Source organism: Cimex lectularius, unplaced genomic scaffold (genome assembly GCF_000648675.2).
Source record: "Cimex lectularius strain Harlan isolate CLEC.00 unplaced genomic scaffold, Clec_2.1 scaffold58, whole genome shotgun sequence".
NCBI lineage: Eukaryota > Metazoa > Arthropoda > Insecta > Hemiptera > Cimicidae > Cimex > Cimex lectularius.
The window spans coordinates 528861-542453 of record NW_019392696.1 but is presented as its reverse complement, the minus strand read 5'-3'; the positions used below and the strand labels follow the sequence as shown (position 1 = coordinate 542453).

Sequence of the window (13593 nt, the reverse complement as noted above, 5' to 3'; positions counted from 1 at the left end):
TAGATAAACAGCGAATAAATTTATAATCAAAAATAAAGATTAAAACGTCGTTCAGTTATTCCTATTGATAAAAAAATCGTCATTGCCAGAAGAAACGAAAAAATCGATAATTGACATGTGCTACTTCTAAAACAATTAAGAATTAAAAGTATAATAAGAGATACTAGGTATAAAGATTAATAGTAGACTTAAAACGTAAACACACATTAATAACTAATAAGTTTGAGTAAAAAAATTAATTATTTTTTGTTCTTAAAGAGAAGGTCTCGTCCGGGCAGATGCTTTCGTCAACGGCGGACGTCTATACCTAGCCCAAGTCCTGGGTGTGCCGCGCTCTACCATCCACCATGGTTTACAGCGGTTTAGGCCCGCCAGAAGACTCGATCGAAGAGAATACCACGATTACGATGGGTAGAAACGATATTTTTAGGGCTCTTGCCGCACTATGGAACTGACATCTAACGGATTCCTTGATATGTAGTTCGTCATGTAAGGGGGTGCTCTAAACAGTCATCAGAAGGTTTCGTGAAAATATATTAAATAATGTAGGACCCGGCCTCTTTACCTGTGCACCGCGACCAGTATTGGTCTACTGTGTATCTCCATTATTTTTATCTAGAGCTCCTCGTTAAGCTTGAAGCTTTTTACCAGACGCTTTTTCAAGGGCTCCCGTGTGTATCCTCCAGGCCCTGGCTTTTCCTCTCCCAGGATTAGGAATCTCAGCTTGCCTATATAGGCCTCCGCCTATATATCACCGATAAGAGGTGATCCGTTGTTCCTTCTTCTTCCTGACAATATGCACACAGGCTTGTTTCTGCCACTTCGAGCCTTGTGGCCTATATATGCCTTCGAAGTCGATTTAGTAGTTCTGCCGTTAGTTCTGCGATGGTCCTTTGATAAACTTTTTAGCATGCCTCTGTCCCGGCTACATTCCCATTGAGCGGAGGACTTATTTTGATCCATTGTCTGCCGCGTTTTTGGCAGTTTGGTAAGCCACAAAAGGGTCAGGGTCAATAGGTGACGTCATTGTACTTTCCTTGGTCAATTTATCGGCCTCTTCGTTGCCCCTCTGCCCTATGTGCCCTAGTTAATTTTTTTATTTTCTGCAATGTCTAACAGGGTTCTAACGCAGTCCCAAACGACTCTGGACTTTACAGATGCGGCACTGCCTTCAGTCCCGCCTGGCTATCCGGTAGATGGCTATTCTTCTATTGATAATCCCCAGCCTTCTTATCTCCCTGGTACAGTGTTCAGTAGGCACAGTTTACGCTTGAAAAACGGCATATTGTCCAAGGCTTATATGAATTCTAGTCCTTGGTTTATTTCCGTAAATGCCACCTCCTGACCCATACTCGGTTTTGGAGCCACCTGTAAACCAGAATGGTTCTTCATTAACTGGGATCCCTTTTTTCCCAGTCTGCTCTACAAGGTATTTTGATTAGAACTGTTTTGTCAAAACTGAATTTAGAGGTCATAGCATCAGTAGGCGTCCCTAAATTTTCTAAGATCCTGAGAATAACCAACTCCCTAGACGTCCTGCAACTCCCTACTACTGGAGAGCCAGTGCACTAAAGTACATTGAGGAAGGTCTTTTGGAAACCGTGGTCCCAGCTTGTAATTAATATAGCAATATATGTAAATAAATACAGTTTGAAATAAACAACAAACTACGAGTGTTTTTTTCTTTAAGTATATTGTTGGCCTGGGGGTGGATAAACACACGTTGAAATGATCCAGGTGGTCATCAATTCCAGTTCGTCACTGAACCGTGAAGCCGAGATGCGTAAACCAGCGATCACGGACCCAGTAGCATAATTCATCAACTTGCAATCAATACAATACGCTGGTTTTTTGCTTGATAGCTACTGGTTTTAATGTAGCGTTAATAAAAAGTTAAATTTACCTGGTTTCTGACGGGTAGAGGAGTACCTATAAATCAATAGTGTGCTAACTACTGTTTGCAGAGCCGCAGGAAATCCATAGAATTGTTGTTAAAGGGAAGGTTGGGGTGGTTCTACAAAAGTGATAAATTGAGACGCAGAGGGACCTATATTGGAGTCTTGATTGACCAAATGTCTACTTAATTCTCATTACCAACATTTAAACAATGTTCGACTCAGAACGGTCAAATTGAAAATTATTGACTATGATTAACATTAATGACGCTACTGGCTTGGTGTTGAAACACGACCTCTCAGTAAAACGCCGCTTCAAAAGACGTTTGTCCAGTAATGTTCATATATAATAAGACTTGAATAAGTTATCGTCGGACTTGATGGGAAGATGCTTCGCCCCTCCACGGGACTTCTCCCCCCCTGGCGCGAAGCTCCTGCCAACCACTCAGTAGCTTACCGAGCACGGTCGTGAGTGGAGCTAAGCCGAATTTCTGCAAAACACGGTTTTGGTGATCGTCGTCTTTAAAGGACCTAAGCGATCACGAAAACGTTCGCCATGAAGAACCCTCTCTTCCACCTCATCCTGTTTCTGACCACTTACGACTACTCGACTGCAGCTGCCGTTTTAACCAGAGGTAAGTTCTTATTTTAATTGTCCAATGCCTTAAATAATTTTGGCGCAATTTTTTTAAATAAATTGAAATTTTATTTAGCCGTTTAAAAACGTTGTAGGTTACAGGTGAAATACGTAAGATTATAAATAAATTTACTATTTTAATATTTTTTATTATTAGGGAAGAGGGAGGAGGGAAAGGAGAAAGAATATAAAGTCTGACCGTTCAGTTTAACCATTATTATAAAATTGTAAGGATAGGAATATCTCTCTAATTGTATATTTTGTTCTTCTTTCTTTTTCTTCCCTTTTTGTTTTTGTTTTTATTTTATTTTATATTATATTTCTCTCTCTCTCTCCCCCTCTATCTATAATTATACATATAATCAAAGCTAAATATTTTTTGTACTCCTGCAACTCATTGATCAAAAATTCTTATGTTTGTATACGATTATGTTGCTAACCTATTACCGATACTAATATATTGTATTCATTACATAATAAATGTTCCTTTTAAGTTTAACTTTACGGAAAATTTTAAAATGTTTGATATAAAACTATATATTTGTACCGACTCCTTGACAAATAAAGTATTACTTTCCGTAAAAAAAATTAAAACAGCAAAAATAATTTTTTAAATTAATAATTAATAGAGCAAACCGATCATTCATCCACTGGAATTAGAAGTTTAATTAATGTAAAATATAATAACTGTTAATTTATTTAAAGTAACATAACCGTCGAAAATTAGATTTTATTTTTGTTTTCCATGATAAAACACACACACACACACACACACACACACATATAAAATAACTCAATATAATATAATTATATAATTTATTTATTTTAACGAGATATAAAAAGTAGTAAAAAGTTATTTAAAAAGGGAAAGGTAAAATACTTAAAATTAAAAATAGCAAATAGCCCGGATTAATTTTAACATTGATCTAATGAAATTAAAAGGTTGACATCCACGTTTTATTAATGTAAAATATAATATCGCTAAAATATTTGATTAACAAATTCATCATAAAAAATACTACATATTATTTGTCAGACAAGATCTTTTCACTGATCCATTATTAAATTCGTGTTTATTTTTTATCTTATAATAATGATTATAATACTGATACTGTATAAAACTACATTGAGAATTATAGCTAAATTAAAAAAAAATAAAAATAGCAATTACACTGAGTAAAACCAATTTCCCAAAAATGTTTCTATGAAAACAATGAAGAAAATATTCATTTCATTTCTCCACTTAGATTCGACGTGGCATAAATTTTTATGACTTTTTGAACGTAGTGTGGAATATTTTCATACTCCTTCAACAGGGCCCATTTTTATTGACTTTGACAACTCGACCCATAGATATTTGATAGGGTTTAGGTCGGGACTACATGCTTCCTAACATTGAATTGAAATCCGTTCCAAGTAGTCACCAACGATCCTAGGTGTGTGGGGCCTTGCATTGTCATACATAAAAATAAAACCGTCGCCAATTAGTGGCATTTAAGGAACACTACTTGTGATAACAAACCTTCAATGTATCGGGCTGCTTTTAGGGAACCCTCGAGGAAGATCTAGTTAGTATGACCTTCCATAGAAATTCTTGGCCAAACCTTAACACTACCACCTCCATAGCTTTTCTGGAGTGAAAATGTTGAGTGGGTATGTCGCTCTCCAGTTCTTCAAACCTCTTGGCCGTCAGAAGACCTTAAGCAAAACCTTGACTCATCCGAAAACAAGATTTATGTCCAATCGTGCTCAATCCAATTGATATGATTTCTTGGGAAATTTAACCGAGCAGTTCTGTGCTTTGTCGGAAGTTCTGAACCAGTGGTAGGCCTTCTCGCACGTAATTCAGCTTCTGAAAGTCTTCGCCTTGCAGTGACTAGCAAACTGACAATATTTCTAACTTTTTGAAGACGTTGCTTGACCCCAACAACTAGAATGTCGATTAAGGAGTACATTCGAAAAAATAAAACGACCATCTCGTTGAGATTGACATGAATGCGTCCTGATCCATGCCTTTTTGAGTAATCTCCAGTACCTTCGTAGCCATGAAAGGCCCTTAACTTAAAAAAATCAAACTATAGGAACGTTAGAAAGAAGCTTTACAGAAAAACCAAGAACAAAGAAGAGATTGACTATTCAAAGAGTTATTTATAAAATTCAATTTCAAACACAAGTGGGAGATTTTATGTGTTTTATTTATCTCTAACCCTTCAAAATAAACCAAATACTGTTGTAACACAATGAAAAGAGAATTGTCTTAGAAATAATTAAAAACATTAAGGGTAGACGCTATTTTGACTCTCACTGTACTATTGAGATGAAACGATTGACCTAATTTAAAGTTTATTTGAATTACGATTATTGCCAGATCAACCGGACGATTTTGATTTATTTAATAAATGAAAATAACCGGTTAAATTAATCGTATGACGGGTTATTGTTGTACAAATCGACAATGATATTTTATACCTGTCAAAAGTGTCGACAGGTCAAAGTAAAATTAGTGATATCTGTGACACACTCGTCGTGCTATTTTAAATTTTTAAAAGTAATAATTTTGGAGGCTTGCTCTGGAAAACAACACCAGAATTCAAGTCGTTGGTCCATTGTGAAAAATCACTACGAAATACTGTGGTTATTTGCGTCCATTAAAACTCCATACTCAGCATGTCTGCTCAACAACCAAGTTAAAAACAAAAGAAAATTAATTTAAAATTGCTCTTAGAATTTAAAATTATTGTTAGAATAAATTTTCTGGATCTCTTTAATTAATTTATATACAGGTCAGTGTTTACCAATCACGAGACCTTTATATGCACCGGACAAAAGTGAATTTATTAAACTTGCCATTGTTCAAAAAATTTGATTTTACAAAAAACCCAAAAAACTAAAACAGTTATTTTTACGATAATTATCAAACGATCGTCTTAATTTTAGATAAACTGATATNATATATACACATAAAAAAGAGACTAAACAACATTGTTTGTAATTAGTTTTATATAATTATGTATAAATTAAACCATAGGGATTTTTCTTTTGTTTTATTTCGAATTTGCCTTTGTTGTAGTATAAATAGAACAACAAAACCGAACAAATTATGCAAACAAGAAATAAGTCATCTATCCTCATGCATAAAATTATTTCCAAGAAAGAGTTGAAATCATAATATTACCCTTAATACCCCTTAATACACAAAGATTTGAAAAACGGAAAAAAACACAAAACACTACTTTGTTCTTAGATTTGTAAAATCCGAAGTGTGTGCCTAGATGTTAACAGTGTGATCATCTTGGCATATTTTATTGATGTATTTATGTTTATCAGACTAAACATACATTAATTTACATAAAAAAAGGCCCGAAATGTTCGCATGTTGTTTAAAATTCACTTGTCAGCCGGACGATTTAAAAAAAAGCGCGTCGAAGATTGACCCTTCTCGTTGTTATGATTTTTAATTACTACAAATATCAAATCTGTAATTTTTATAATGTAATAAAAATCTATTTCGAGTTCGTGGTAAGTTTTGAATGTTTATGTCTTTTCAAATGATTTTTATTGAAAGAACCTGGCCATTTATCCTCTCGTAGACTTAACGGAAATGTTCTACTGCTTTACTCAGGTTTGTTTAATTTTTAATTTATAGGGGGACGAGCAGTTAAGTTTATCTCTCAAGTTAAAGCAGATATCAACCCTAAACGAGCTGTTTTACTGCCCATTTTATTTAACTATCTATTACCAAAGGTACTAAAACATATACTATGGTGGTTTTATTTACGGCTTTTGTATTCTACAGTTTCAATCAACTTGAAATTTTCTTTCAATTTAATATTTACATATTGTGATGTTTCTTTCGGGGGCTTTAGGGCCTTGAACTTATGGTACAATCGTATACGATCATTCTGGTCAGATATTTCATTTGGCATGTCAGATTATTTTAAGCATCTTCAGTGGTTATCGTGGGTGCTATTTTAATTAGTTAAGTCTCTTTTGTACGTTGTTGATCACTGTGACGGCTTACGCCTGACGTTGAGACGCAACTAAGTGGACAACGCGGTTTGTAAAATAATAAAAATAAACGTTTTAAACTTTGAGTATTTAAATATGCTGAACCACTTCCGATAAAAGTAAGGATACCCATTGTATGTACAGTGTCTCGTCGTTCTGGAGAATGTCCAACAGGGTCCGGTGGAATGTCTCGACGTATTCCTGGCTGTATTGCGGTATTTTACGAATAAGCCTCACTACTTTAAAAGAAAATTTGTTTACCGTTCTTATAACAAGGGGAAACCTCGTATTAAAGAGGAAAAAGTAAGAGGAACGTACGTTTTTGTGATGCGCGGAGAGCGAGCCGAGTAGTTAATAATATAAAAATGTTAAAAACTCACTACTGAAGATGGCGAAATGCCACACATCTGAACAATCGAGTATTAACCAAGTTCACAGGAAACGATCAAACTGCTAGTTAAATTTATATAGAACTTTTTCCGCACGAATTAATGAAAGTAATAATGTATGTATATATACAAAAATTTAACTTTTTTAAACATTAATTTACTATGTATAGTCTACAAGGTTTTAAACATAGAGAAAATTTATCAGTTTTTTTTATCCTGGTTACCTTAAATTCGCCGGAACATTTCTTTACCGCTTACTTCAGCTTAAATTCATAACAGTTGCAATTTTTTCCTACTTTGCCAAGCGTATATCCAAAAAAATTAATTTTTCTAAACATTAATTGACTATGTATAGTCTACAAGGTTTTAAACATAGAGAAGGTTTATCAGTTTTTTACTCTGTTAACCCTAAATATGTCGGACCTTTTCTTTACCACTTACTTCAGCTTAAATTCAGAACAGTTGCAATTTTTCCTACTTTGCCAAGTTCTTACCGTCTTGAATTAAGTGCTCCCTAAATTAAGTACTTAATTTCGGATTGTATTATAAGACGTTGTCAGAGGGCCTTAAATATGTGAAATTTTGGCAAACGTGGGAAAGGATCAATAATTACAAAGCAAGAGAACGTTTAGAGAACGCGTTATCATGAATTATTCAAATGATTTATTTTTATGCCAAAGGTATGTTTTTGATATTCGTATTTTTATAGTACTATTTGATCAATCTGCGATTAGAACCGTTATTTACAAAAAGTGATTTTTTTTTCGTCAACCCCATAATATTAATGTTTAATGTTATTCACCAATAAAATGTTAACAACCCTCGATGGTTTGTGTCTTTCATTTTCATTTTTCATCAGCTTCATGTTAATTAGGACCACTGTTAATGGTGACAATAATGAGCTAATTAATAATACCATCACTATAAAGATGTAAAAATAAAATTGGTTTGGTCGGTATTTTCGTTTGTCTTAAATTAAATATTAAAATTATTGAAACTCTCGTAAAAACGTGGGGGTTTTCTCGATAAAAAGTCGGAGGAAAAAGCTGGAAAAAGGACGGTTCGTAAATTTTTTAACAAGATCCGAGAATAAATGAAGGAAGAAAACTTTTCAGAGGTGCGTCATTCGTGTTTCGGGCCTTTAGAAATAATGAAATGTAATAGGAGAGTGTGCATGGGGAAAAGAGCTGAACATATCTCGCCCCCAGACCCCGCGCGTTGTCTATCTGTGGCATGTTTAGGGCGGATCAATTATTCAGAAAGGACCATCGACGTCTAAAATATTCCATACATATTTGATAGTTGCTGTCTGTCCGTCGGTTCGGACATCCTTAGCCACTTCCCGACCCCCCGTCCCTTGATCGCCACCGGAAAGCTTTTGTTGTCTCCATTGTAATGGAATATTTAATAAATGCAGTATGCTGCGGACAAAAATCAAATCGCGCGAGGGCTGCTATGTCCAAGGGTGTAAAAAAACAGTATGATCTAAATTTGGCCAGTTTTTCTTTTAGTGATCCGGTTTGCAAATTGCTCAAACCGATATTATCCAAAACGGGATGCTATTGTAATAACTCATATGACTATCCTAGATGAAATCTACTAATAACTTCAATTGCTGGAAAATATGGGCAAAGATAACAATTGACTAGGAAATTTTTGACATATTACAAACAATGTATTTATTACTCTTATAATATACTATTTTAAAACGTATATCAAGTTATAGAAATATTTTTAAAATTAAATTAAAATTAAATTTCTATCTTGGGAAATATAATTCAGTTGACAAAAAAAGATAGAAAAGACATTTACAAACACTCTAACAAAACTGTCTGCCTTGGCCAATAAAACAGTTAATACTAATTTTGAAAAAAATATCTTCTCCCATGTTCACGTTTTTAAATTAAATTTTCATTGTTATAACTGTACATCTTCAATATTGTTTTGTTAGTAGACAACAGAAAATATGTAGTATTGCTTGTTATTACACCATCAATTTTTGTTAATTAATAATTAAAAAATGTCAAAGGTTGTAGGTTATTAGATTGTAAAAACAATTAAAAGTCTAATTGAAATTTTTTACAACTTAAAATTTAATTTGTATCTTTATTTCCAGAGGAATAGAAAAAAAGAAATTCCTCGAAATAAAATGTATATTCAATTGAACAAATCTGTCGGTTTCGGTCAATAAAAAAGTGTGTCAAATGTGGATCAGGTTACACAATTTAATCAAAAATACAGGAACAGTTTTTTAAACAATTCCACCGAGAGGAAAACGTAGTAAAGTAGAGCTAAAATTATGAAAGGAAGAGAGAACAAATTTTGATGATTTAGAAAAATTGCCGGTTTTAGTCAATAGAACAATTTTATTTCGTTATAATTAAATTATATTTCATTATGAAATATATTACAAAATTGTGTTTTTATTTGCAATAAGTTTTTTCTACGGCGTTTACACTTCCCGCGAAATGATGAGCAAATATGATTGTCAGCAACATCCGTAAACCCAGGGCAAGAACCATACAGTAAAATATCAAACTATAACAAAAAAGGTGCATTGGGTGGATCGAGTTAAAGATTAATACTTGGTATAACAACAAAAAAGGTGCTTCTGTGGCCGCAACGGTTTCGGCGTTGACACGGCGCTCATCACTGTAAGGTAAAGGTCCCGGGTTCGAATCCAGCGGCCCTGCATTCGAACCCGACATACTTACAAATGGCCTTTTTTTCAAAAACACCCCGAGGGTTGATATGACGTCTGCTGTTGCGAACCCTCGTGAAAAAAACAAATCTCACCTGCGGATAGGCCACACAGGTCTAACACAACCGTTAGTCTTCAACTTCGTTTCAACGCTAAGGAAAGGCCACTGAGATGCCCTTAATGCGACACACATGTATCGGTAAAACATAATCAGCGCTTCACAGAAAAAGATGTTCCTTACCAACATATTAAAAAAATGTTTAAAGCTCAGTCGTGATTATAATAAGATGTTGATGGGACATCGGTGGCCACAACGGTTAAGGCACACGGCGCTCATCACTATAAGGTATAGATACAGGGTTCGAATCCAGCTGCTCTACGTTCGAACTCGATATATTTACAAATCGGCTTATGCTGATTCGATACCTGAATCAAATAAACTTATAATAGTCGCATATAGGTTACCCTCTCAAACATTGGTTAAAATTGAAAACAAATATTCCTACTTCGAGCGAATGCATTTATTTTCGTGAACACGAATTGGAGAGTGTTTGTGGTGGGATAGCGATAACACACAGACACACCAAAAAAATCTAGGATATTTAGTTTTAGGTATATTTGCAGTGCAATAAGGGGAGTAGTCACTGGCGTAATATCAAAACCTTGATAATTGGTTCAATGCATTTATTTGCGTGAAAGGTTAAGTACCCCACAGGCCCCTGTCGAACCAAATGGATTAACTAGGATAGTGAATGCGTGATTTTTTACTCTGTATGAATGCATTTATTAGCGTAAATGAAGGGAGAACAAGGTGAATATAATAGCGATATAGTGAATATAATGTAATAGTGAATATAATATTTATATATAATGTAATATATATATAGTGAATATAATATAATAGCGATTACATCTTGCGCGGAACCGCATGGCATCGCTCGGTTCCACTCTCGGTTTATACAAGTTGCAGCTGATCCATGAAAAATTAAGGACAGCTCGTTTCTTTGCAATTTCAGCTTCTACTCGCATAATATCGTACCGCAATGAAAGAAATGTATATGGGATTTGATACATACCATACATGTTATACAGATGGCTCCAAAACAAATGGAGAAACCGGTTTAGCGGTTTTCTGTACAAGGCCAAAACATGAGAAATCAAATTCATTAGGGATGAACACCTCGATCTTTCAAGCTGAAATACATGCCATGAACGAGATTCCTGATAAAATCTTAAAAGAGGTTGACAAAAACATCCACATAAGATCGGGTAGCTAAAGCATTAGATGTAAAAAAAATCACAACGAGATTAGTCAGTGAATGCATCCAAAATTTCCAAAACCTGGGAGAACACAACAACCTGATCATATGTTGGGAACAGTACAAAAGGATCTACAAGACCATATTAGGCCCTGAACCTATTCATGGGACAACAAAAACAAGCATACAAACTTCCAACATAGAATAGATCAAAAAAAGGCAAAGTGTAAGTGGATAAACTCTAGAGGTGCTAGTCACAGTTATGCTAAAACCACCTTCACCAAGACTGGGTGCTCTAGTTAGATTGGGCTAAACTCAGGGGAGTGATAAAACTATATACCCGTCACTGGACCTTAGGAAAGACCTTCACAATAGAAATGATAGAAATGATAAATGGTGGAAGTTTTTAAAAGATAGTTCCTACCCACAGTAAGTTTTCAACAATACGGATTTCGAGTTTATAATTCATCATCAGGTTGAAGGAGTTCTACAACCACGTCTCTTGACGTGGATTGCAAGGCTGATCCCGATGACCGGGGAATCGGGGTTCATTCTTGCAATCCATGTCGAGAGATATGGTTGTAGAACTCCTTCAACCTGATGATGAATTATAAACTCGAAATCCGCATCATTGAAAACAACTTACTGTGAGTAGGTTTAAAAAGATTGAACACCTACACTATGGCATATTCAATGATGTAGATTAACTTAACAGGAAGAATGGACAGGAAGAAACAGCTACCCATATCATCTTCGACATTTTAGTGTCCATCATCATCATCCCTACACTATTTGCTCATGTGTGCAACATTAAAAAATTCGGAGATCGTGAGATGCGGTCTGGTGTGAAGTAGGTTTTTTAGAAAAACTTTTCTTTATTGTGCCAACGTTTTGATCTTTATTGAGATCATCTTCAGGCTCAAAGTGTTTGTTTTCTGCGTAATTGTGTCATTCTTGAGAGTGCTCACACGACATACAAGAATGACACAATTACGCAGAAAACAACCACTTTGAGCATGAAATGATTTCAATAAAGATCGAAACGTTGGCACGATAAAGAAAATGTTTTTCTAAAACACCTACGTCACACCAGACCGCATCTCACGATCCCCGAATAATCATTAACTAACGGTCACTAAACACCACACATTAAAAAATAAGATGGGGGATTTTTTTTTCTTCAAAAGTTGGGATGGAGTGTGCATTTTTAAAAAAATGTGAGTGTTATAGTTTTTTATATTGAAAGGTTTTGTTTAAATAAACATATTATATAGTTTGATCGACTCCTACCATCCTGTCAACTATTCTCGCTGGTTTAGTCTGTCAGTCGTATATCGGCATTTCGTCATCTTCCATGCCAGGTTCATTATTGTACATTCATTACATTTTGATTAATCAAAACCAACATGTAAACGTAACATTATCGGGAAACGTTAAGTAATTATTTCAAAATTTAATTAAACTTGATTAATAATCTACTCCATAAACAAGGTTGTTTTAGAAACTTAATCCTCTCTTCTCTACCACAAACAACACACATTATACAGAGAATTCGAAATACACGTTGTCAATATATTTCGGTTTGATACGAGTCGTTTAAAAATTAAACGGACGAAGTTCGTCATACGTGTAAAAAAATAACATATATCGTTTCATTTTTAAAATATGCCTGTTTTTCTTATCGTACTAGCGAACTATCAACAATATGCGAGGAAGTAACTTATTTAGGTTAATTAGCCTTTGATGGCATTTATCGTTTGTTTCGTACTCGCACTATGTTCATGAACAATACAAAACAGTTCGCCCGAGCAGTAAATCATGATTAATGGCCGATATAATGCAAGTTTAACGTCGCCCAGGCAGTGCATTAGGCGGACAGCACGAACTATTAATGTATTGTTTTATTAGGTGTTGATCATCTAATTATAACGAAATCGCCAATCTTACTGTACATAAATCGATTAAATTAGACTGTTGGCCCGGTTCTGCTTTTTTTCATTCCATTTTTAAATTATCAGAACGTCTAATAGAGCTAAGTGGCAGTTTTGTAATTGATGGCTTGTTTGAGAGGCTCTCCAGTACTTTGATCGGTCGTCAAGAACCGATTGCGCTCCCTTAAAATGCACTTATATCCATCGACAACGACCACTTGTCTAAATTGAATACGCCGATTCAGTTGTCCCTTTTATATCTCTTATTCAGTTTCAAAATTATTATGTAGTACATATACGTAAAGTAGGAAGTTTATGGGCCGATAAAGAGCTGAGGTCAAAGTCAGCCCTCTGCGTATTTTCCTTCTTTTTCTGGTTCCTCTCGTGTATTTTGGTTTAAACTGAAGCAATTTGAGCGTCTAGATCTGAATATTGTCTCTCTGTTTTTATATGACTTGAGCTTGGATCTACGACGGTATCCTACAATGCTAGTTTCTCGTTTGAACCTCAGGTTGTCAACTACAGTATAGACACAAAACATATTCTGCAGTAAAGTACAGACAAGGATATAAGAAGGAAAATCAAAATATATACAACACTTTAAAACATGTAACAGTAACAATATAAACAACACACAATTAAAATATGTAACAGTAACAGATTGTAAAGAAAGGTATCCAAGCTCAAGTCTGGGAACTTATAATGATCTTTATAAATATAGTCTTTCTTTTATCATAATTTGTGTTCGAAAAGATACATAAAAAGGGCTGCTT

At 34.7% G+C, this 13593-nt stretch overlaps 1 protein-coding gene across 2 annotated transcripts in view; it reads left to right on the top strand.

The window, feature by feature from the left end:
• Positions 1-2358: 2358 nt before the first annotated feature.
• LOC106670598 (MAM domain-containing glycosylphosphatidylinositol anchor protein 2-like) overlaps positions 2359-13593 on the top strand; it is a 531551-nt gene continuing 520316 nt past the window's right edge. For both annotated transcript variants that reach the window (XM_014401087.2, XM_024226040.1), the window contains exon 1: positions 2359-2530. In XM_014401087.2, the coding sequence (XP_014256573.2) occupies positions 2452-2530 (79 nt within the window). In that variant the 5' untranslated portion in view covers positions 2359-2451. The remainder of the gene's footprint in view (positions 2531-13593) is intronic.